Source organism: Bufo bufo, chromosome 6, assembly GCF_905171765.1.
Source record: "Bufo bufo chromosome 6, aBufBuf1.1, whole genome shotgun sequence".
Classification (NCBI taxonomy): Eukaryota; Metazoa; Chordata; class Amphibia; order Anura; family Bufonidae; genus Bufo; species Bufo bufo.
Genome location: NC_053394.1, coordinates 171696528 through 171723076, shown reverse-complemented (window position 1 = coordinate 171723076; position 26549 = coordinate 171696528). Strand labels below are relative to the sequence as shown.

At 43.9% G+C, this 26549-nt stretch overlaps 1 protein-coding gene across 1 annotated transcript in view; it reads left to right on the top strand.

Annotated features, from left to right (window-relative positions):
- Positions 1-26549, top strand: part of STX3 (syntaxin 3) — a 55225-nt gene that overhangs the window by 23562 nt on the left and 5114 nt on the right. Inside the window, exons 2-9 of the mRNA XM_040437172.1 lie at positions 16228-16305; positions 19882-19981; positions 20875-20949; positions 21150-21217; positions 22026-22134; positions 22520-22593; positions 25554-25691; positions 26002-26112. Coding sequence (XP_040293106.1) covers positions 16228-16305; positions 19882-19981; positions 20875-20949; positions 21150-21217; positions 22026-22134; positions 22520-22593; positions 25554-25691; positions 26002-26112 — 753 coding nt within the window. The remainder of the gene's footprint in view (positions 1-16227; positions 16306-19881; positions 19982-20874; positions 20950-21149; positions 21218-22025; positions 22135-22519; positions 22594-25553; positions 25692-26001; positions 26113-26549) is intronic.

Here is a 26549-nt window from a genome sequence, read left to right as displayed (position 1 = left end):
AGAATGCATCAGTTTGGCACCGTTTGTCCTCCGCTCCGCTCAGCAGGCGGACCCCTGAACGCAGCTTGCAGCGTAAGTCAATGGGGACGGATCCGTTTGAAGTTGACACAATATGGCTCAATTTTCAAACGGATCCGTCCCCCATTGACTTTCAATGTAAAGTCAAAACGGATCCGTTTGCATTATCATGAACAAAAAAAAAAAAAAAAAAAATTATTTTTTTGTTCATGGTAATGCAAACGGATCCGTTCTGAACGGATCTAAGCGTTTGCATTATAGGAGCGGATCCGTCTGTGCAGATACCAGACGGATCCGCACCTAACGCAGGTGTGAAAGTAGCCTAAATGTAAGCCAGCTTGCTTGCTGCCTTAAATTTAGACCATTTTCTATGCCTAAAACAGGCGTAGAAAATGATAAGCCCTCTCTTTTAGACCTGGCGTGAGCAGGGAAAGGTCACAGATTGCAGAGCAAATAACCTGTGTGCCGCAATCTGCGACAGATATACACCAGAAAACTGGTGGCGTATATCACTTGTAAATTACCTCCATTGTCTTTTCACTTTGTTATCATGGGTCATTGAGTGCAGAATGATGGAGAAAAACTAGATTTTTTAAAATTTTATTACAAGGCTGGAACATAACAAAATGGGCAAAAAAATGAAAGGTTCTCAATGAAGACTGCACTATATGCTTCTGTAAGATTTATTCTATAATATTTATGCTATTCTAGGAGGCTGTGATTGCACTAAACTTATAGAATAAGATTACAATAACCCCTATTTCTTCAGTAGATTTAAATGGGTTGCCCAAGTTAAACATAACAAACCAAATGCTTTACACTACTGAGGCCAGTAATTAGTTGCTGCTAGGGAAGCAGTCATTCAACTTGGACAACCCCTCTAAGCATAAAGGGACTGCCCACTTTTGGAAACCGCTCATGCAAGGGCGTTTGTATATTATGTGTCCCCTGGAGAGACTGGGTCCAGTACTGGTTTACTCCACTTTCAGTTTTTATTGTTGGTAATAACCTTTGCATTAAACTGGTCTTCACCATTCATCCATGCAGTGCTGATTTTCCCATACAAATGGCAGACACTTTGGAAATATCTACTGAACCATATTACAAGTTAATGGGAGTCTGTTGAGCACCACCAGTATCTATTGTGTTATGGATCCAGCACAGAGTTGTGGCTTTTATTTTGTTAATGCAAGTCACAATGTTGATGTGAACAGATCCCTAACAAGAATGTAGGGGGATCAACTCAGGGGTTGTAAAAATGGGCTGTAGGCAAAGATACAGTATATAAGGACATCCTGTACTTGGTGGTTCTAAGTATAGTGACTTCAACTATCACCAGAAAGGAGATCAATTCTTATATTTTGCTAAGGGGTCCACACTCCGCTTTGGATGCCATCACTCCATAATATGCACTTGGAAGGTACAGATGACTGGCACACTAGTTCCACCTTGTAAAAGTCCATCTTCGTAAACAAGTGCACTTCAGAGTTGGAACCCACATTCACAAAACCCCATGTAAACTTATTTCTAGACCTCCATTCATGCCTAATAGTTGGTAGAAGAGGGTCAACAACTGCTTGCAGCAATTGTCTCATGGATATGGGAAGTTGGATGAGTTAAAACCTTGAAAGAACATCTACCCAGACTAGATACTAGATGACACTTAATGGGGCAACAGCTAAGTATTATGACCATGAATTTTAAGACTATATAAATATTATTTAACAAATAGTCCATACATGGTAGTAAGTATTGAATATCATATCAGACTTGCTATCTGGTACTCAAGTTTCACATTGTTGCTTTCATATGGCCTAAGATGATCTTAACATTGTTATATGGGCAGCATGAAAATATGGTGAAACATTAAACCGCTTGTGGATTGATTACTAGAAGAACCTCATGATCAGTGTAATGAAAGACCTATGTCTTTCCATTGATTTCTGCTGTTTGAACTGTGATGACTGATAAGCTGATCTGCTTATTAAATGCATGAATGAGAAACTTGTAAGCTCATACAGGGCTGATTGTCAAAGGTTATTCACTTGTTCTGCAAGGCTGCATACCTGGGGGCTGTTATTTGCTGACCTTATCTAATATTTACTTAGGAGAATTGAGCTGGGAAATATGGATGGGTCAGACTAGTCAGAGTCTCAGTACAAAGTTTTTTTTTTTAGAACTGGGCAAGAATAATACAATATCCTGTAAAAAAAAAAAAAAAGAGGTTGCCTAAAGGCACTTTTACATGGGTTGATGATCAGGCGAATTAACATTCCTAGCGAACATTGGTTCCCATTAACGTTTGTTCACAATCATTGCCCAGTGTAAACATCCAGGCAATCAGCCGACAAACAAGCAAACTCTGTTGACTGTTTGCATCCTTGACACAGGCATTAAAATAATCATTTGTCAGAAGCACATCTCCTCATTTAAATAGGGCATGTGCTGCCACGAAGTGCAAACTGAATATGAAAAGTAATCGTAATGACCAGGGGGGGACTGGGAACCTAAAGTGGCCCTGGAAAAAATACTAAAATTGGCCCCGTTTTGTAGTTAAGTCCAAATTGATGGAAGGCAGGACCACCCCAACAGAGCCAAATACCACAGCCCATCACAAAATACATCCCCAAAAACTTCCACTTTCCGGCCATGAGGAAGGCCCAGATGGCCCCTTGGGCATCGGCCCACCGGAAAGTTTTAGTATTGAGAGCAGGCGCAGTGGGTGAAGGACGCTCGCCTACTGCCGTCCTTCACTCACTGCGCCTACGCCTAATACTAAAATGGATGGTGCAGGCGTGGGATGTGCCGTATAAGTACACATGACCAGTGAGGCCAGTGATTGGCCACAGTGGTTATGGAACCAAGCCACTTCCAATCCTGAAAGGCAGTAGTGAGAGCTCAGTTGGGGGTCCTTGGACAGGGGAGTGCTTCTTTTTCTAATGGGGCACAGGTTAGGAGCATTGGGATCGTTGGCTCCTAGGCGGGGTCACCCCTTTAGCACAACATTTACATAGGTTGATGATTGAGTAAATGATTACACTTTGGAATACTCATTCCCAGTCATTGCTCTGTGTAAACATGTCCACCAATCAGTTAACAGATTACATCTTTTATGCAGACGTCATTTCTCAGCATCACCTCAAACCATGTGAACGGGAATGTGCTGCCATCAATAATGAAACTGTACGTGAACAATTAGGTCATAAGCAGGGACGACTGATCCATGTAAATGGAGCTAAAAAAGCTCCAATCAACTTCCTTTATCGCTGATTGACAGAAAATCTACCAGTCTAAATGGGCACTAAGACCTACCTTAAAGATAAACCATTAAAGAGCTATCCTCTGACTTCAGCAGAAGAGTTCAGAACCAGTTAAAATTTCCTGTCCTCGCTGTGTTCATGGATTGGGGTCCTCAACCACTTAGGATATTTGAGTTTCATTCTATCTTCTAGTAACCATAACAGTATACCATATGTAGGGCTGGACAATCACTGTAATCTAATCACAGGGTGACAATGCCAGGGTATGGCAGTCAGGGGCCCAACAAAAACACAGCCTAATAGTCAGCATGCCACTGTTACAGCGATAGGCATTGATATACATTGACATACAACTGGTGATGTCCTCTAGTGGGACTAGATCAAAAAAATGAAAAGTCAGTAAAGTTCATGTTTTTCCTTAAAAGTGACTTTATTGTCTAAAAATTATAAAACAGATCCACCGATGCACACATATAGGGTATCATATATGGTATTACTACATCCATCGCAACCTGTATCATAAAGATAATTATTTCAAAAATGCAAAAAAGAGAAATCAGTGTTGCATTTTTCCCCATCCCCCCAATGTATTCTAAAATGGTACCAATAAACACAATTTCTCATTCTGCAAAAAACAAGCCCAGTGTACGGCTACATAGAAAAATGTATGGCTCTTGGAATGCAGTCACATTAAAAACTATCATGGTTTGTAGAGTGAAACTAAATCGCACCTCCTCATTCCTATACTATTGACTACTGTATGTAATAAGCAGCATTTCTTATGATAAAACATAAGCTGTTGCTATACAGCGGTTATATCAATCATTTGCTGTGCACTATTAAGAGGCATTAGTATACAGTTTGATCAAAGAGCATAGGCCCACTTACCGCGACAAGGTCGCCTCTTGTTAAGTGGGAACCTACTCTAACCGTAGCGCAGTGCCGTGTGGCGACCACCGCGTATCCACACTGCTCCAGCAGGCAATGGGATCCAGCAGCCAACCAGCTACCCCGCTGTACAGCGGAGCCACCTAGGCCTCGGATCCCACAGCTCCACCAGCACAGCACAGAAACAGTGACGGCCGCCATCCAGCGCCGCATGTGAACTGGTGCTAAAGGATCACCTGTTCACAGCTTCTCAGGAACTCCAACTGAGATGTGGTAGGAATTAAAACCCTGTGCAGACTACTGCTAATTTAAGTAAAGAGCACCTGTGCCACATGGGGAGGAGTGCTGACTTAGTATGGGGGAGAAAAGACTATAGAGCATTTAAATCATGGTTTGTAGAGTGAAACTAAATCGCACCTCCTCATTCCTATACTATTGACTACTGTATGTAATAAGCAGCATTTCTTATGATAAAACATGGCTATTGTCATGGTCTTACCTTCTTGCTGTTCTCCTTCGTTTGACATGTGCTGGCGGCCATCTTGGTTTCTGGGTTTCTTGTAGCCTTCCACCCTGCGGCTCCTCCTTCCCACTGGGAGGAGCTGGATGCCTAGCTCATATATATAGGAGGTCTGTGGCTTCAGTTCCTTGCTTGGTCCTCTTGTGTTCACATGCTTCTAAGACTGCTGCTGCTTCTGGTTCCTGATCCTGGCTTCGTCTGACTACCCTTCTGGTTCCTGGTCCTGGCTTCGTCTGACTACCCTGCTGGTTCCTGATCCTGGCTTCGTCTGACTACCCTGCTGGTTCCTGATCCTGGCTTCGTCTGACTACCCCTCTGGTTCCTGACCTCTGGCTTCGCAAAGACTCTGCTCGGTTTCACCATCCGTTTGGACTTTTGCTTTACAGCTTTATTTTCAATAAAGCCTTCTTATTTTCTCTTATCTCTTGTTGTACGTCTGGTTCATGGTTCCGTGACATTAGGACCAAGCCATGACTTCTGACGGTACAGGGCCATCCTCGCTACCCACGCTGGTTGCCAGACTTGATCAGCAGGATCACCTGTTGGGTCGGTTCGCTGTGGCGTTGCAAACCCTGCTTGAACGCACGGCTCATTTCGCTCTCGTTGCCGATGGGTCGGTTGTCGCTCCTCGGCTCGCTCCTACTGCCGCTCCGGTTGTTGCGCCAGAGTCTACCCCGACACCTGTTGTTGCGCCTGCGGTGTTTCGGGGTATGACCGGTTCTGCCCCTCTTCCACGGCGCTTTGGGGGAGAGCCAACTCAATGCTGAGGTTTCCTTAACCAGGTGGGCATTTATTTCGAGTTGCTGCCACATGCCTTTCCTACTGAGAGATCAAAGGTGGGCTTCTTGATCTCGCTGCTCTCGGACAAGGCCTTGGCCTGGGCCAGCCCTTTTTGGGAGAACAACAATCCGGTGGTTGCCGAGTTTTCCGGTTTTGTTGCTTCTCTTCGGAAGGTATTCGATGTGCCGGCTCGTGCTGCCTCTGCTGCGAAGCTCCTTATGTCCATCAGACAGGGTTCACGATCCGTAGCTGAATACGCCATTGAGTTTCGTACCCTGGCAGCAGAGGTGGGCTGGAATAATGAGGCTCTGGTCGCTGCTTTCTCTCATGGTCTCTCGGATGCCTTGAAGGATGAGGTTGCAGCTAAGGACCTACCAGTTGAGCTCGAGTCTCTTATTTCTTTCCTGATTTTGATTGACACCAGACTCAGGGAGAGACCTTCCTTTAAGGAGAACCTGCGGAGGTCTTCTAACAGATTGGTGCCTACGTTTGCTGTCCCACCCGTGCCTCCCTCTCCTCCCACGCCTCCTGGGGATGACTTGTCTGGGGGTGAACCCATGCAGCTGGGGTTTGCTCGCCTGTCCGAGGGGGAGAGGGTACTCCGGAGACGCGAGGGCCGATGCATGTACTGTGGTCTCGGTGGGCATTTTCGGTTGGCATGTCCGAACCGTCCGGGAAAGCGCTCGTACCTGAGATCCTGTCGGGGGCAGATCTTGGGTGGAGTCTCCTCGTCCCCGGTTTCCCGTGTTGACAAACCACTGATCACTGTTGTCCTCTCCTGGGTCGGGGGCTCGGTGACGACCCAGGCGTTGGTGGACTCTGGTGCTGGTGGTTTGTTCATTGATAGTGTGTTCGCTGCCGCCAATTCCATTCCTCTGCAGGCTCGAGGTTCCCCACTGGCTCTTGAGGCGATAGACGGCAGACCCCTTCTGCCGCCACACGTGACTCATGAGACCCTTCCAGTGGGGATAGCCATTGGTGCCATTCACAGAGAGTCGGTCTGCCTCCAGGTTATTTCGTCTCCACACTACTCGGTGGTCTTGGGGTACCCCTGGCTCCAGAAGCATAATCCGACTTTCGATTGGAGATCGGTCGAGATCCTCTCGTGGTCACCGCAGTGTGGGGCTAGTTGCATCCATGGGTCTGTCAAGTTGCTGTGTACTTCCTCGGACTCTCTGTTGCCTCCTGAATACGAGGAGTACCGGGATGTATTCGATAAGGTGCGCGCGGTTGCCCTACCTCCGCACCGCCCATACGATTGTGCCATAGAGTTACAATCTGGTGCCGTTCCTCCTCGTGGCAAAGTCTATCCACTGTCGGTAGCGGAGAATGAGGCCATGGAGGAGTACGTGAGGGAGGCGCTTTCACGCGGACACATTCGCAAATCTTCGTCCCCGGCAGGGGCTGGATTTTTCTTTGTGAAAAAGAAGGGCGGTGAGTTGAGGCCTTGCATCGATTACAGGGGTCTCAATCGCATCACGATCAAGAACGCTTACCCGATACCCTTGATTTCCGAGCTGTTCGATCGCCTTAAAGGGGCCACGGTCTTTACCAAACTCGACCTGAGGGCGGCATATAACCTGGTAAGGATCAAGGCGGGCGATGAGTGGAAGACCGCGTTTAACACCAGGACCGGTCATTATGAATCCTTGGTTATGCCCTTTGGGTTGTGCAATGCGCCCGCAGTCTTTCAGGAATTCATCAACGATGTTTTCCGTGACCTGTTGCAGCAGTGTGTGGTGGTCTATTTGGATGACATCTTGGTATATTCTGAATCCATGGAGGCCCACATTCTGGATGTCAGACGAGTGTTGCAACGGTTACGAGAGAACAAGCTGTTCGGTAAGCTTGAGAAATGCGAATTTCACCGATCCCAGGTAACCTTCTTAGGTTACATCATTTCCGCTGAGGGGTTCTCCATGGATCCTGAGAAGGTTTCGGCTGTCTTACAGTGGCCCCAGCCCAGTGGTCTTCGTTCCCTCCGCAGATGTCCATGCTCCTGCCTTGCTCCGAGCCTTCCACGCACGCTTCCCTCAGAAACCGTTTTGTGCTCCGCGGAGGAGGGGCCCTTGAGGGGGAGGTACTGTCATTGTCTTACCTTCTTGCTGTTCTCCTTCGTTTGACATGTGCTGGCGGCCATCTTGGTTTCTGGGTTTCTTGTAGCCTTCCACCCTGCGGCTCCTCCTTCCCACTGGGAGGAGCTGGATGCCTAGCTCATATATATAGGAGGTCTGTGGCTTCAGTTCCTTGCTTGGTCCTCTTGTGTTCACATGCTTCTAAGACTGCTGCTGCTTCTGGTTCCTGATCCTGGCTTCGTCTGACTACCCTTCTGGTTCCTGGTCCTGGTTTCGTCTGACTACCCTGCTGGTTCCTGATCCTGGCTTCGTCTGACTACCCTGCTGGTTCCTGATCCTGGCTTCGTCTGACTACCCCTCTGGTTCCTGACCTCTGGCTTCGCAAAGACTCTGCTCGGTTTCACCATCCGTTTGGACTTTTGCTTTACAGCTTTATTTTCAATAAAGCCTTCTTATTTTCTCTTATCTCTTGTTGTACGTCTGGTTCATGGTTCCGTGACAGCTATACAGCGGTTATATCAATCATTTGCTGTGCACTATTAAGAGGCATTAGTATACAGTTTGATCAAAGAGCATAGGCCCACTTACCGCGACAAGGTTGCCTCTTGTTAAGTGGGAACCTACTCTAACCGTAGCGCAGTGCCGTGTGGCGACCACCGCGTCTCCACACTGCTCCAGCAGGCAATGGGATCCAGCAGCCAACCAGCTACCCCGCTGTACAGCGGAGCCACCTAGGCCTCGGATCCCACAGCTCCACCAGCACAGCACAGAAACAGCGACGGCCGCCATCCAGCGCCGCATGTGAACTGGTGCTAAAGGATCACATTAAAAACTATATTAGGCGTATTTCAGGAATAGATTGTGGCGCAAAGGTCCTGCCGCCGGCAAGAAATGACTTTTAAACCTGCTAAAAGATTCCAATTACCCGATGAACAAGTGTTTTCTGGCGGCACTGAGTTTATAAGAACGCTCATTAGCGATGATCTTCAAGATTATCTGCCCGTTTAATATAAGCTTTAGTTGGATAAAAAGAAGATGTTAATTTTAGGCAATATCACTGAGCCCTAAACCATATCAAATTTATCCTAGTGAGATATTACATCCTAATTACTACTGTGATACAATACACCAATGCGCCCGAAAGTTTGTAGTTCAGCTGCTGAAAGATTCCTTTAAAGGGGTTGTCCGGGTTCAGAGCTGAACCCGGACATGCCCTTATTTTCACCCAGGCAGCCCCCCTGAGGCTAGCATCGGAGCATCTCATGCGCCGATGCGCTCCCTTGCCCTGCGCTAGATCGCGCAGGGCAAGGTCTATTTTGTTTTCAATAACACACTGCCGGGCGGAAAATTCCGCCCGGCAGTGGATTCGGTGACGTCACCGGCTCTGATGGGCGGGCTTTAGCGCTGCCCTAGCTGTTTTACTGGCTAGGGCAGAGCTAAATCCCGCCTATCAGTGCTGGTGATGTCACTGGGGTTCCTGGCAGCCCCATGGAGATAGGGTTGGGCGATATACCGGTATCACGATATACCGCGGTATTAAAAAAACGGCGATATGGCGATATTGCTGTTTCCAAAATACCGCGGTATTTTGTGACGTCATCAAAGTGGTCAGCTCACATTGTGCGCTGACCGCTTCTAAACGTGCGCCCGCCCCTGCACCTTGCATAGCGCTGCCGCTGAATAACATTACTTCCTCTCGCTCCTGGCCTGGCTCCTTCTTGCTCCGCCTCCCTTAGTCAAGTCTCCACCCACCATCTGACATCATCACCGTCGTCACCCACCAGTGCCGGCTCTATTGTATGTGGCGAATCGATCCCCTGTGTGAGTACTGGTGTCTCTGGAGAGACTTTTCCTGCGGCTGCCTCACTAGTGTGTGCTCTGGTGACGAAATTATAAACTTACTACTTCCCGCAGCGGCCGCCCCGGCTCTCCCTCCTCCTTGCTCCCATATTCAAATCTCTGCCCACCGGCATCTGATGTCAGAATCAGAGCACACAAGCGAGGCAGCCGCGGGAAAGGTATATCGCAAAGTATTACTGCATGTATGGTGGCCTGTGGTCACAAGACCTTATTATAACTCCTCCTTGTGGCCCCCCATACAGTGTAAAGCCTCCTTGTGGCCCCCATACAGTGTAACGCCTCCTTGTGGCCCCCCATACAGTGCAACGCCTCCTTGTGGCCCCCCCATACAGTGTAACGCCTCCTTGTGGCCCCCCATACAGTGTAACATCTCCTTGTGGCTGCCCCCATACAGTGTAACGTCTCCTTGTGGCTGCCCCCATACAGTGTAACGTCTACTTGTGGCCCCCCATACAGTGTAACGTCTACTTGTGGCCCCCCATACAGTATAACGTCTCCTTGTGGCCGCCCCCATACAGTATAACGTCTCCTTGTGGCTGCCCCCATACAGTATAACGTCTCCTTGTGGCCCCCATACAGTATAACGTCTTTTTGTGTTTTTTTTCCTTTTAAACGGGTATTTATCGCGATATATATCGTTATCGCGCTAAATTTTTTAATATCGTTATCGTCTGAATATTTTTGATATCGTCCAACCCTACATGGAGAGCCCTGGTACGTCACCGGATCTCCAAAAAACGCCTTTGCCCTGCATTGGGGACCACAATTTGTACGGCAACATCCTTGCGGCTGCCGTTAATGGATCCAGGCCCCAGACCCATTCAAATTGAATGGGTCCGTGATACGTCCGCACTGCAAAAAAGTAAAACATGTTCTATTTTTTTTGCGGGGCGAAAGCATGCAGAGTAACCCCACAGAAGCACTACAGAGTGCTTCCATGGGGTTGGAGTGAATGGGTCCGCGTCCATGATGCGTTGTGCACACGGCCAGGGCCTGTATATTGCGAACCTGCTGTTTGCTGGCCGCAAAACGGGCACAGCCGGGCAACAGCTGTGAGCACGAGGCCTTCATTGTATGTTTTTTTTTTTTACCTGACTAGTTTCTATCTTTGAGAAATGTGGGGAAACAAAAAGTCAATTTGTTTTCTATCGGCGCAGACCAAACCTGGCTGAGGGATAGGGTGTCGTTTAAAAGAAAATATGTCACCAGGAAATTCAGTGTTAATTTAGTATGCAATTCCTTGTAGGACTAGTTCAGCTGAATGTAATGATACCTTTCAGTTAGTGATCGGTTGCTTCATTCTAGAGAAAAAGTATTTTTAATCTATATGCAAATGAGCAATATAGTGCACTGAGGGCAGGCCCAGGTCATTCTGTGCACCCCTTCTCCTCCTATGTCCTCTCCTAGACCCCCCCATCTCCTTCTTGAGTGACAGGACCAGAAAATATGACTGTGCAGGAACCTGGAACTGGTAATAAAGGAGAGAGAGGGGCTTATATTTGCATATGAATTCATAGCACTTTTTCTCCAGAATGAAGCAACAGATCACTAACTGAAAGGTATCATTACATTCAGCTGAGCAACCCTAAAAGATATTGAGGGACATTTTTCAAAACTAGCATACCCATATGCCAGTCTTGATCTCCCTGTACTGCCGTGCGTCAGAAACTAGCTACAGGCTGGTATAGACTTCAGCTAAAACTTACGTCACTTTCGGGCGAAAGCTATAGTAAATCCAGAAGTCCCTCCTCTTAATCCTCACCCCTTTTCTTGACACTTAGGAAAAGTGCTGAAAATCGTAAAAATTTACTAATTATGGTACACATACGACGTGCGCCATAATTTGTGACTTTTTTACATCACAATAGTGGCATAATTAGCTTATTAAATATCTACCATTGTTCCTGGTTTTACACTGAATTTCCTGGTAAAATATTCCCTTTTAAATGACATACTATCTTCCAGCCAGGTTTCATCGTGACATGTTCCCTTTAACAAACATTCTTACGTTTCCATCTATTAATGTCCAGGATGAGCAGAAGGGAGAACTCATCAGAGCCGGTAATTTAAAGGTGCATTTACACAAATGCCAGTCAGACTCACCGATCCCAGTAATTCTGACCAACCATCTAAAGATGGTGACCTGACAATCCCACAACAGGAATCTAAGGTGTATGGCCACCTTTAGTAAAGTTCTGGAGGAAACCAAAGGATACAACAAGAAAATCTGTTCTTAGTGGGAGCATGACAGGCCTTACAACATAATGTTTATGACCCTTTACATGGGCCGAGAATCCCGTTAGCGATGGTGGTGTAAATGTGCCACTGATTAACTGATAAACGAGCAAAACATTTGCTCATTAGGTAATAGATTATTCATGCGATCACAAAAATTACAGTATCATAATGCAACAAAATGTTATAAGTATGTTATTCAGAAAGTGCTGTTTGGTCTTTTCCTTATTTCTCTGTCCAGCTTGCTGAGGTGGACGCACATGCTCAGTTCCATCATTCAACTACTACTAGCCCGTGTTTCTTTTAGAAGTTATCACAGTTACAGGTAGAGGAGGACATACCCCATGAGAAAAGACACGCCCCTTGAGCTGCCAGCTTGATATAAATCTAGCAGAGCAATGAATAAGGAGATCTCTGGATCCATGTAAGGTACAGGGCTGGTTCTAGCTTTGTTAGAAAGAAGTAGTCATGTATTATATGATGTTTGATTTTCATTTTTTACATTAATCACGAGATAACCCCTTTAAGAATGAATCTTTCAATCATTTCAACAACTTTGTCGATGTTTTACAGGAATTACTTCACATTTCAGTATGATAAATGAGTAAATATTGTTATGTAGCATGGTACTTGGACAGTACTCGTGTGGTGAACCGGGAGGTATAACTTGAAAATGTTTTGCTTTACTACTAAAAAGACCATTTCCCCAAAATCTAAAAATAATATTTGTTGGACTCCATTTGGAAATTAGCCCTATATGTTTGTAGAACATATAGATATAACATGGTCTGCAGTCACTCCTGTGTATATAGACAAGAGTGGGTCTAATAAAAATGGTGCTGTTCTACTGGGAATGGGTTTGGCATTTGTTTGTAGAAATAAGGTAAGGTAGAAGTTCAATGTAACCCTTAGCTAGACCCTCCTGCTATTTGCCAACCAATAGACTCCAAGTTTGTAAGATACAATGACTTGTTTTGTCTCTTTATATTGTGTGTGTTCCCTGACTTTGTTTAGAGCTCTGACCCTCTCCCCTACCCCAAATAGTATATGCTCCTCATTTGGAGGGGGCCTGTGGCGTTTATGTCAGCCTTTATTGAGCATTTAAATAACAATACTTTTTTTTACTTATTTTCACCTACAATAGCCACCCATATTAAATTTCATTTCTGGATCAAACTCTGATTGGAGATTCTTGTCATAGCTGGGTTATTACCAAGTTGTATCGTAAACCTACAGCACGTTACACTATTTATATATATATATATTGTCATCATTGGTAATCGCCTCAAAGTAAGAGGCTTATCCTATTTGATCTCTCAATTGTGCCAAAAATATTGCGATCGCCAAAAATAGATAATCTTTACTCAGTGATGGCGCTGTCCCCCCAAAAATGTATCACTACTAATCGTAACACTGGTTTAGTTACTTTTTCTACCAATTATTCCTTAGAATATGATCAGATTGTTCATCTCCTTAAAAAACATTCACCTATCTTGGATGATGACCCTCAAATCAAAAATATTCTCAAGAATGGTTGCAGATTTGTGGCCAAACGGGGTGTTAATAGGTAATACTTTAGCTCCCTCCATGTATGTGTCTCCAAACAGTGACATTGGCAAAAATGCACAACACTGGCTCACAAATGTGGTCACAACAGATGCAATGTATGCAAATATGTCACACCCTGTAAATCTTTGACCTCCACAGCAAATAACTAATGTCACAATATCAATACTTTCATTAACTGTAACACCAATTATATTATTTATGTTATTGAATGTATTTCATGCTGGATCGGGTATATTGGGTGTAGCACCCGCAGCCATTGGTGAACACCTAAATAGTATCAAAAATCCGCAATTAAAAAACCTGTCAGGTGCAGCTGCACATTATGTGAACAGCCACTAAGGCAACACCCAGACCTTGCAGGTAAAAGCCATTGAAAGGGTTAACCAGCCCAAAAGAAAAGGCAATTGAAAACAAGCCCTGCTGAGACGTGAGGCGTACGTACTGGCTGCTCACCATGGGATGTAGGTTTCCTAATGGAATGAACCGATTTGTCATACCTATATTGATGCCCTTATTCACACTGCATTTCGTCTTCTTTTTAAATACACACTCTGCAATATGTGTCTGTACTGGGCTTGGTATATTAAATTACTCTTTTATTAAGATGTTTCCACTCCAGCTCCCACTCCATCCATACCAGATTTTCCAACATGCCTGTCAGTATATATATTTTTCATCATTTTCTATGTCTTGTATGCTATGAGGAAGGGCTTGTATGCCCGAAACGCGTAAACGACAGTGGTTTTAATACTATGTTCTGAGTCAATAAAGGAATTCGTTTTTATTTGAGTGATGGATCTATCCACCTTTTTCCTACACATTCTTGTGTAGCATGGTATTTGGACAGTACTCATGTTGTGAACCCAGAGGTATAACTTGCAAAGGTTTAGTTTTACTACTAGGAAGATCATTTCCCCAAAATCTAAAAATAATATTTGTTGGACTTCATTTGGAAATTAGCCCTATATGTTTCTGGAACTTAAAGACAGTAGGTGCTGTCCTACTGGGAATGGGTTTGGCATTTGTTTGTAGAAGTAAGGTAGAAGTTCAATGTAGCCCTTAGCTAGCCAACCAATAGACTCCGTTTGTAGCTTAGAAGATACAATGACTTGTTTTGTCTCTTTACACTGTGACTCTGACTTTGTTTAGAGCACTGACGCTCTCCCCTCCCCCAAACAGTAAAAACCTTAATAACGTGTTATAGGTATTTAGGGAGATTATCCACTGACCATCTGGCCCACAGCAGAGGCTTCTAGTCAACTGCAGCCGGTAAGGCTGGGAAAGAGACAAGAACCGGCCGCTAGTTAGAGTAACATTAAACCTCTGAGACTGTCAGAGCCTGTCAGGATGATGAGATTTAGTCCGATCACAAGACACCAGCCATGACTCATGGAATGACTGACTGAAACAGGGCTGGAAACATCACAGGAATGGAATGGTATCATATAAATTGTCAGCGCAAACAAGTTAACAATAAATCATGAGTGAACAATAGAGGTAACGTTAAGGCTGGATTAGACCTGCAGATCAGGCAGGCGATTGTTGGGAGGAAAGTGTCTGCCTGCTCGTTAGCGGAGAAGACTGCTGCTATTACACGCAGCGATTTCCTCCTCAGTATAGGGAGGGGCGATCGCTAATGCCATCGCTCTTCCCCACTCTGAACCATTGTTTGCCAGCAGCAGATCAAGATTAGACAACACCATCTGCCACCTGCAAGCAATGATTTTTAAACCAGTTGAAAGATTTGGATTGCCCGGTGAACAAGCGTTTGAACGCGGCGGCAGTATTACACTGCCAGATCATCGCTAACGAGTTACTACGAACGCTCTTTAGCGATCATCTGGCAGATAATCTGCCTGTCTAATACAGCCTTTAGAGAAGATGGGTAAAAGCAAATAGACATTGGGTGTTATATATGAGTCAGAAACAAACTAGTCACATACAAAACAGCAACACATTAGGGCTCACTCAAATGATGGTATCCGTTTTTGCGGTCTGCAAAACACGGATGACGACCATGTGTGTTCCGCAAAATGCGGATTGGAACAGCTAGCCCTATGACAGAAATGGCTGTTCTTGTCTGTAATTCCAGACAAGAATAGGACATGTTCTATTTTTTTTTGCAGGGCCGCGGAACACGGAGACACAAATACGGTCTTCTGAATGAGCCCTTAGGCTATATGCACATGACCGTTGTGTGTTTTGCGGTCCACAAATTGCATATATATGCAAAACACAGATGGCGTCCGTGTGCGTTCTGCAATTTGCGGAACGGCGCGGACAGCCATTAATATAACTGCCTATTCTATTTTTTTTTGCGGACCACGGAACGGAGCATCTTTTGTGGCCCCATTGAAGTGAATGGGTCCGCATCCAATCCGCAAAAACTGAGGCTCGGATGCGGACCAAAACAACGGTCGTGTGCATGAGGCCTTAGGGAAATGTGTGATAAAAATATATCTTTATTTCACAAAACAACAGCAATACAACAAGAAGGGGAGGTTGAAAACTATTCAAAGAGAGAAAGACAGAAAAGTCACTAAAATAACATGATCTCAATGCAGAACAAAGCTAGAATCAGATACAGTATGGCTCAGCAATTGTGCAAAAAATAGCAAAGTATTAATAATTTTCTCTCAAAGAAAATTTCAATATAGACAAAGTACTGAGAAATATCCACTGGTATAAAGTGCACAGTGCAAGAAAATATACAGTATATATAAAAAATAACATGACAACAAATAATCTATTCAACAAATATTTCATTTATTGGCAAAAAAAAATCATAAAAGATTTCACACGTAATATGTAATGATAAGATAATGATTTAAAGTGAATCAGCCCTGAACCACAGGGGCTGCTGGGAAGTAGAATAATAAAGTGCATGAGTCAAAAGAGCACCGTCTGCAGTTTTAGCTTATTGTGCATTAGGCTATTGTCATGTGCATTTTATACTTGTACATTTTACACCTGTAAAGTACTAGCCATGTTTGTAAAACTGCAATTTTCCTCTGTGTTGTAGACTCAAGACACAGACGACACAGAAGAAGTTGACATCTCCATTGACAATGCGGCCTTTATGGATGATTTCTTTTCTCAGGTGAGATTACCGTTCTAGAATTTTGATTAGATTTCAATACCATAAAAAAGTATTGCGATACCTCGATACACAAAAAAAACAAAAAAGCAGTGTGCATTCCGCATTTTATGAAACGTCCAGCCCATAATTGAACAGTCCTATCCTATTTTTTGGGGGGACAAGGTGACAAAAAAATGGCGAATCGCGCATTTTTAATTTTTTCTTCCCTGTTATGGCGTTCATCACATAGGAGATATTTTTTTATATAACTTTTTATAATAGTTTGGACTTTTCAGACGTGGAGATATGTAATATGTTTGTTTTTTTACTTTTTATTCAATAACTTTTTCCTCTCTTAGGGGCTAGAACATGGGATCTTTTAATCCCTTGTCCTATTCACCTTAATAGAGCTCTATTAGGGTGACTAGAACTTCACACTCTCCCTCCTGCCCTGTGCATAGTACACACAGCAGCAGGGAGCCGACTATGACAGCCAGGGCTTCAGTAGCGTCCTGGCTGCCATGGCAACCGATCGGAACCCCGTGATTACACTGCTGGGGCTCCGATCGGAACTGCCACTGCACCACCAATGAAGGGGGGGGGGACCCTGTGGCCACTGCTACCAATGATTTCATACTGGGGGGTTGGGGCGCACTGCGCCACCAATGACTTTATTACTGGGGGGGTGCACTGTGCCACCAATGTTTTTAATACTAGGAGGGGCACATTGCACCACCAATAAAGTAGAGTTGTTGCGATACCAAATTTTTGATTAGATTTCGATACTATAAAAATGTATTACAATACTTGATACCATGCAAAAAAAATGTTTTTTAAAAATGGCGAATCGCGCAGTTTTTATTTTATTTTTTCTGTTATGGCATTCACCGCATAGATTTTTTTCTATTTTAATAGTTTGGACTTTTTGGACGTGGCGATATGTTTATTTATTTATTGTTTATACATTTTATATGTAATTTATACTTAATATTTTGGTGGGGTTATTTTTTTTACTTTTTATTTAATAACTATTTCCCCCCTTAGGGGCTAGAACCTGGGATTTTTTCATCCCTTGTCCTATTCCCCTGATAGATCTCTATCAGGGTGAATAGGACTTTACACTCTCCCTGCTGCCCTGTGTTCTGTTCACACAGCAGCAGGGAGCCGACTATGGCAGCCAGGGCTTCAGTAGCGTCCTGGCGGCCATGGTAACTGATCGGAGCCCCAGGATTACACTGCTGGGGCTCCGATCAGAACTGCGACTGCCACCAATGAAGAGGAGGGGACTCCGTGACCACTGCCACCAATGATTTTAATACTGGGGGGGTTGAGGGGGGGAGAGGGCACTGAGCCACCAATGATTTTAATACTGGGGGGGTTGGGGGCACTGAGCCACCAATGATTTTAATACTGGGGGGGTCGAGGGGGGGTGGGCGCACTGCGCCACCAATGATTCTAATACTGGGGGGGAGGGGGGCGCACTGCACCACCAATGATAATTAAGCTTTAATACAGAAGGCGGGTACTGGCAGCAAATCAGCGGCAGTTAACCCCTCAGGTGCCGGCTCCCTGTGAAAGGCAGGGTGCCGGCAATGTGATTCTGCTGCCGGCACCTGCCTCCTGTATTAAAAGTTAAAGACTACCTTTCGTGGGTTTGGACTTAGTTAAGTTACCAGGCTACATAGAGCGGCCTCTCCGTTCGCCCGCTGTGCCCCAGTTACCGTCTCCTGCTCTGTATGCTAATTACTACTATCGGAGCAATGGGGAGGAGACATCAGCTTCTCTAGTGGACGTTCCTTCTCGGAGAAGCTGATGTCTCCTCCCCATCGCTCCGATAGTAATAATTAGCATACGGAGCAGGAGACTGTAACTGGGGCACAGTGGGCGAACGGAGCGGTGCCCAGGAATAATAGTAGGTTCAGGGAGATCCCTGGGCACCGTTCCATGTAGCCTGGTAACTTAACTAAGTCCGAACCCATAAAAAAAGGTCGTACTATCATTGGTGGCACAGTGCGCCCTCCCCTACTCCGCCCCTCTCTCCCCATTAGTGGCAGCGGCAGCAGTGGCACAGGGGGAGGGAGAGACTGCTTCCTTCTCCCCTGTGCTGCTGAGGGAACATGAGCGCGCTCACAGCAGCACGCTCATGTTCTGTGATACTAGACTGCGCAGCAGCGCAGGCCAGTATTGGAAAAAATGGAAATCCCGGTATCGTATCGATACCGGGACAAAAGTATCGATTGGGTATCGAAATTTCGATACCGGCAACAACCCTACAATGAAGATAACTTACGTTTAATACAAATACAGGAGGCGGGTTCCGGCAGCAGAATCACATAGCCGGCACCCGACCTCTATAAAAGGGAGCTGCAATCAGTGGCAGTTAACCCCTTCATTGGTGGCTTTGTGGCCACAGCCACTCCCCTCCTCTTCCCCTCTGTCTTCTCATTGGTGGCAGCGGCAGCACAGGGGGAGGGAGAGAGTGACTTCTTCTCCACTGTGCTGCTGTTGGAACATGGCACGTGCTGAGAGCAACATCCACCATGTTCTCTGATACCAGGCTATGCAGTAGCTCAGCCTAGTATCGGTAAAAGGCAAATCGAATCAATACCGGTGCAAAAGTATCGATTAGGTATCGATAATTTGATACCTGGTGCAACCCTAGTGTACAGTGTTATCCAGCAGAGCTACCTTTCAAGACTACTTTAGGTCTCTTCATCAGATATCCAACAGTAACTGAAAGGTGCATTCCTGAAAGGGGTTGTCTTACTAATGTATTGTGATTGTCCATATTGACTCCTTCTCTGGCTTGATTAATTTTTCCATCACGTTACACTGCTTGTATCCAGGGGTTACATCTACTACTGCCGCGCAGGTACGAGGTGGCTGGGACGAGAGCTGCTGCGCATGTGTTCCCATGTATAGTCCTAGCCAGTGCTTTTTCCTATAGTGTATACTATCCTCAGGACAGGTCATCAATTTGAGATCTGCTAGGGTCCAACTTCTGGCACCCCTACTGATCAGATGTTTGAGGAAACCGCAGCGCCAGAGCTCTGGTGAGCACTGCAGCCTCCTTGCTGCTTACCAAGCACAGTACCGTACATTTGATAGCGGCTGTACTTGGTATCGCATCTTAGCCACATTCACTTCAATGAAGGTCAGCTGTGCCTAGGCCATGTGACCGATGAACATGATGTCACATGGCCTAGAAAGGGGCCTAAGCGCTCATAGAGCACAAAGGCCTCTTTTTACAGGCGATTAGTGGTGGTCACGGGAATCAGACCACTGCCAATCTGATATGGATTACCTATCCTGAGAATAGGCCATCAATATGTAATTTGTATTACCTTTAACTTGTATTACCAGACCCTCTTGTCTCTCTGGGATTAGAAATTATCTTTTAAACCTACTAAAATTTTCATGCCTGATGTTGTGGTCCGACCTACGAAAATGTTTTGGAATAGTTGGATCTGTCCTTTTTTTTCTTTATTGCATGAAGATGAAAATTTATTCTTGTTCTTATTTTCTTTCCTATCTCACCTACATAAAGACGGGCAGTAGGATATCCATGTTCTTCATAAACCCTTTGTCTTTTTTTAGATTGAGGAGATCCGGCAGAACATCGAGAAGATCTCTGAGAGTGTTATTGAGACAAAGAGACTTCACAGTGTGATCCTATCAGCGCCTCTACCTGAACAGAGTGTGTAATGTCATAGTGTATAGAACAGTAGAATCAGCAGGTTAGGTGACTCATTACATGGTGGAAAACTTGACCTCTGACAATTAGTTGCTAAAGTACTTGGCGTGGTTGGAGGATGGGACTGACTTCATTTCAGGGGAGTATTTGATTTGATTTACCGTAGAAAGCTAAAGCAAGGCCCAAAGTCAGCAGTAGTAAAACCTTAGGTCCTGCTCATTGTCTATACTTTTACATGTTCTACAAGGTTTTGTAACATGTGAAGAGCTAGACCGTCGATAGAGGGAACCTGTCACATCACAAGACATCTGTGGCAATAGCTTATTTCCTAGAGAAAAACTAGATTGGGCATGTTGAAATCCAATCAGAAAACTGTCAGGCTGTCCTCATACACATTATAACTTTATTCTAAAGAGTATGGCCAGTTTTAGGATCTATGTTCCAAATCTCTGGACTCAAGAAGACAGTGTACTCCAGTTTAGGCAGGTCAAATGTCCTTTAACCTAGAATTTTGTGAACCTCTGATATTGCTCTTCATAGGGCCTGTAACATGGTTATACTGCTTTTCTACAAAAGATAGGAAAGAAGTGGGGGAGACAACATTCAGGACCTCCTATTCTGGCATAGAGACCACCTATATTCTATATGGGACCAACCAGTTTATGCTCACTAAAAGGCTCTCGATCTGGGAATTAGTACATTACTGCCCTTATTGAGGATTTAGAACTAGTTAGTGTATAAACAATTCTCCAAGTACCCCTTCATAATGTATGATGTAGCTTTTGGTCTGGCCTGTCTGTAGTAAATAAGCATGTATGTTTTGCCATTCTTGTCGCCCTTAGACATCATTGGACAAAAAAAAATGATCTTGTTGTTTTTTTTTTTTCTTTTTAAAGAAACTAAGGATGAATTGGAGAACTTGACGTTAGAGATCAAAAAAGCTGCAAACAACGTCAGGTCACGTTTAAAATGTGAGTCATTCCTGTATGGCCAATTACTAATACAGGCATGTCCTGTCACCTGCAACATAATGAGTAGTTTTCCCTCAATATCATGATGGTCCAAAAAAGTAAACATTAGACTTAAGATTCAGGGATATAACTGGCTGCATAAACTAGCCTCCTCCTTGGAATTTCCACCTAATCTATAAACTCTTACCTTTCCCTTATAGCAATGGAACAGTCCATAGAGCAGGACGCCATACAGTCCTCTGCTGACCTTCGAATACGTAAATCTCAGGTATGCCATATGAAGAATTACTCTGGGGTGTGGTATAGTCCAGTTTAGTTTACCTAAATGGAAATCCATGTAATGTCATGAACAAGAAGTAAGGTTACCTAGAAATAAGTGGACAAACAGGAGTTCATTAGACAAAGGCTAGATTGTCTACAGTATGTCATCCATATACCTTTGCTAAATCCACTACTTTCTATAAAATATTAATAAAGGTTCCTTACAATAGTTATACCATGTGAATATAGCAGTGGTCGTCATATAACTACTTTTTAGGAATCAGTATACTGACAAGTTGCCATTCAGGAGATTAAAACTAGAGATTCTGATGTACTTGCACCTGATGACACTAGCCTTACCCTTGGTCATCATTTTATGATAGTAATGTGTCTAAACCTTGGTGTTATGACTGACAGAAGTGTGGAATTGCCATACAGTAGTACTCGTGGCATACTACCTCCATACTGAGGATAGATAAAGGCCTACACTGATGCCACCTTGCATATAAACTAATATTATAATTAGATTGCTCAAAGTATTATTTGGTTATCACTTATGGAAAGTTCTATAGTTAATTTTCATTTTTGCTAATATCTTTGTACACACAGAACATATGAATAAAATGTAATACATTATATAAGATATAAACCACAGTGTCATATAGCTGGCCCCAAATTGGGTTGACTTCTGCTGGTTCTTTGTGGTTCTGTTGTTTTTGCATATGCCAAAGCCTGGAACACTGAAGGATCCTCTGGTACTCTGGTGGGCCAGTCTGATGCTATGGGGGTCATATGATTTTCTGTCTTCTCTGCAGCATTCGGTTCTCTCTCGGAAGTTTGTGGATGTTATGACAAAGTACAATGAAGCCCAGGTGGATTTCAGAGAGCGAAGCAAAGGGCGGATCCAGAGACAGCTGGAAATCAGTCAGTCGTCCATATATTTTGTCTTCTTTTTTCCCCCAGAAATATTTTATCTGATATACTGTATGTAGAGCTGCTCAAGTATAAGTATGCTACGGCTTAAACTCCATTATGACATTTCATGACCATAATGCAAACGAAAGAACCTGAAATATTTCATTTTTACTTATTTATATTGTGCCAACATATTCCGCAGAGTTTTAGAGACGTAGTCATCACTTGATGTCCCCAGTGGGGCTCACAATCTAAATAGAGGATGTGTCTCTTCTACAACAGCACTGGCAGCATAAAGATGACATCTCTGAAAATAATTGAATGAATAGTGTATCTATCTTTTAAAACTACGATGACTGGAATGTGACGTTGATGACATTGTCTTGTTTTCCAGCTGGAAAAAGTACAACAGATGCTGAACTAGAAGAAATGCTTGAAAGTGGAAATCCTAATATTTTTACATCTGGGGTGAGAAGCTAGAATATAAAGATTTCTCTCAGGAGCACAGCTGACTATTTATAGGGGAGCAATAGTCCCGGCTCACAATAGTACTTTCCTGCAACAGATACTGGGGGAGATTTATCAAGACTGGTAATCTCATGTGCCAGTTTTGATCCTCCTGCACTGGAGAAATATGTGCCCAATTAATTAGGAGGCAAATGCCTCTTAATAAATTAGTCATATATCTGGCACTGCTAAAATATAATATACTATATACTCTAATATACTTTATCTATAATTTACGTCAGTTTCTGGTGTAAGTTATAGTAAATCTAGCATGCCGCACTAGGCCCTTCATAGCAAAGCCTTACCCCTTTTCTGCATAACTTCAGAAAAGTGGTGAGAAGTTGAGCTGGGCGATTAATTCCCCTTTGAGGCCTCTGCCTATTCTGTTTTTTACAGAATTGTCAAATTAATTTTCATAATGGCGCTGTAGCACTGCTCCCGCCATGCCGCTTGCCTGGCCCGCCCCACCGTCTTTTGCCTCGCTGCAGCCTCCTCCTTATAAGCCTGCCTTGCACTGCACCTCTCTGACCGTCACAGCAGTCCAAAAATTGCAGCAGGGCTGGGTAGATAGCAGGCATTTTTGGAAGAGATGATCATAGAGTCTGCAGTCTGAGCAAGACACTGTGCAGTCCCGGACGCAATTTGCGGTCCCTAATGCACTTGAATGGGTCCGTGATCTGTCCGCACCGCAAAAAAATAGAATAAGCTCTATTTTTTGCGGTGCAGAGGCACGGCCAGAAACACCACGGAAGCACTCCATAGTGCTTCCGTGGGGTTCCGATCCGTGCTTCCGTTCCGCATCTCCGTGATTGCGGACCCATTCAAGTGAATGGGTCCGAATCCGTAAAGCGGAGTGCACACGGACCGGTGCCCGTGTATTGCGGACCCGCCGTATGCGGGCCACAGTACGGCTACGGGCACACAACGTTCATGTGCATGAGGCCTTAACCTGTTCCCTGGCTGTGCTTCAGTATGCGGTATGAGCAATGCGCTCTTCCATCTTGTGAAGGCAGCTGCTGCTTTTAAGTTAGGGAGCATGTATTCAATTTCACACGGTGATGGTTGGAACTCGGATGAAAGTGCATGCAGTTTTGATGCGTTTTTAAAATTTTATTTTATAGGTAAAACATTAAATAAATGTGTTTCACCTGTAAAATTTATAAACTGCGTCAAAAAGCAATGAATTTCATACAGGAACCGTGTACATAACTGTGAAGTTACGTACAATTATTGCAGTAATATATGTTTAAAATTCATTTCTATGATGAAAATAATTTATTGAATTGTGCCTTGGTATTTCTTCAGTTCAATTAACGAAAACAAGAAAACTGAGATTCTAATTCGAAAATCGTCCATAGGATTTAAGATTTTTTTTTATTAGATTATATTAGATTTATTTTTTTTACAAAATCATCCAGCCCTGGCGAGAAACTTAAAAAAGTGGCAAATTATAGCGTAAATATTGTGTTCGTCATAATTTGCGACTTTTTTTTTACATCACATTAGAGGCATAAAAGCTTTTATAAATGTCCTCCACAGTGTTTCAGTGTCTTCTTTGGCTATAAAGGGTTATGGCTGGGGCTGATAACACTGGCACAAAGGGTCGTTTAACTCACTGATTGTCCAGGTGCCATTTTATGATGGTCCTCCAAGAACCTTTTTATACATTTAAAGTATTAAAAGGCGACACCCCCACACCAGAGAAAATGTAAATATGTTCAGAGCAGCCACACTTGAAGTAGTCATTTATGTGGGATGCATATAGATACCCAAGGCAGCAAAAACATCTATTAACAGTTTTTTTTATTCCCAACGTTCATAAGTGTTTAACAGCTGCAGATGCCTCATAAGGTAATATTTTGCCAACACAATGCCTCATCCCCAGTTGCCTACACACTGTCCCTGACACTTAGGCCTACACTGAGGGCCACATGCCTGCTTCTGAGTGTGAAGAACAAATGCCTCCCATAAAAGCTGGCAAGAAGAAGGACTCCAAGAGTGGCATCACATATTCCTGTCAAATGCTTGACACTGGCATGCTGTACTATTGCACTGAGGCTCTATGTGGATAACTGACTGAGGGGGTGAGGCTGCAAGTCACAAAGAAGGGGTGGAGGTCAGTACTATACAGTCTACACTGCGGTGGCTGTGCTCCTATGGTAGGGGCTGGAGGATGGAGAGAGAGAAGAGAAGATCTCCCTGTAGTAAGCAGAGGCTGGAAGTCCACATTGTTCCACCATACTGTTCCCTGTTAATTAAGCAAAATTCTGGAGTGTTATTGCTAACAAGCCAGGTCTGCGTAACAAACTTACACAAGATTGGCAGAAAAGTAGAGAAAGTGATGGGGGGAGACAGCAGTTAGGTGTTTGTGTATGAAGGTGGATGACTGGGAGACCACTTGGCTCATCTCAGTACATCAAAATGGCTGACTATGGTTTTTACTTTGTATCTCAGCCACTGGATCACAAAATGCTGCTCTAAATACGAAATATTGTACGTTCCCTATTGTAAGAGAATAGTGACATTCTTGAGGTTTTGGCTCGATCTGTAACCCTTATCTTTACTTCCATTTAAAGTAAATTCTTATCAAACTGATGAGAATTTATCTTAAATGTGTATGAGCTATCAGGGAATCAAAGATAAGGGCTTCAGACTGAGCCATCATGGCAGCTCTGACAGAGTCCATGAGGAGGAGAAGCAAAAGTCTCCAGATTCAGTGAAACACAAAGCTGTAGATAAAAAACTTAAAAATATTAATAAAGACCAATAAAAAAAATTATTTTTAGCCCAAAAAATAAAATGCATTATCAAAGAATGCCCCCAAAGGTGCTCATAGCTTTTAAAGATGTATTTATGGCCAGCAGACAAAGACTGAGTGATCATGATTGTAAGCAGTTGTGTTTGTATTTGTTATTTTTCAGATAATTAATGATTCACAGATATCTCGTCAGGCTTTGAGTGAGATTGAGTCTCGGCATCGTGATATTGTACGTCTGGAGAGCAGCTTGAAAGAACTCCATGATATGTTCCTGGACATTGCCATGTTGGTTGAGAACCAGGTAAACATATGGGATAATGTGAAAACTATGAGGACAAAGAGACCATGAGAATGTAGATAGCAGATGAGAGTAAACTAATAATAAATACATAGCGGGAAGTGGGAATAGTGGGAAGATTGCATATTCTATTGGTCCTTAAAGTCACACAAGCTGCTGGATATCTCAGTTGTGTCCTATTTTCTATCCTTAATGCTTTGCTTGGAGACTGAGGCTCAACATAGCTCAGGTAACGACATCTGTCACTGGCTGTATTCCTTCTCCTGAAACATATTCTCTGACTACATTTATTAAGGATTTTTGTCTATTTCAGGGGGAAGTGACAGATAATATAGAGATCAACGTAATGAAGGCAGTGGAACATGTAGAGAAAGCTCGAGTAGAGACCACAAAAGCTGTAAAATATCAGAGTAAAGCACGAAAGGTGAGAAGAGGAGACCACCACATTACAAACAAATAGTACTCTGTATATACGGCAATTAGGAGGTTTAGTGAAGGTCCACGCAGAAGACCATTGACATGACATTGTAATGTGGTTGTGCAGTATCTGACTACTGTATATGTATGTATCTCTGCACATCTAACTCTCTTTCAATCTCCTGCTTCTCCATCCTACTTCCATTGTCCTTACGGCCACTGGCTATGGTTCTCGAATTCTCCTGTTCCATGTAATTCACTACATCTCCTAACCACTTACATTGTACCTGCCATCCTTCTATCATACTTTTTGTTTCGACTTCCTCCCCTCTCTCTTTGCTTCTATCTTCCTATTACTTCTTTTGCTACTCCGTCTTTTCTTCATGAAGGGTGCACTTATAGACCGCATAGAAAATAACATGGATGAGTCTGTAGGTTTTGTGG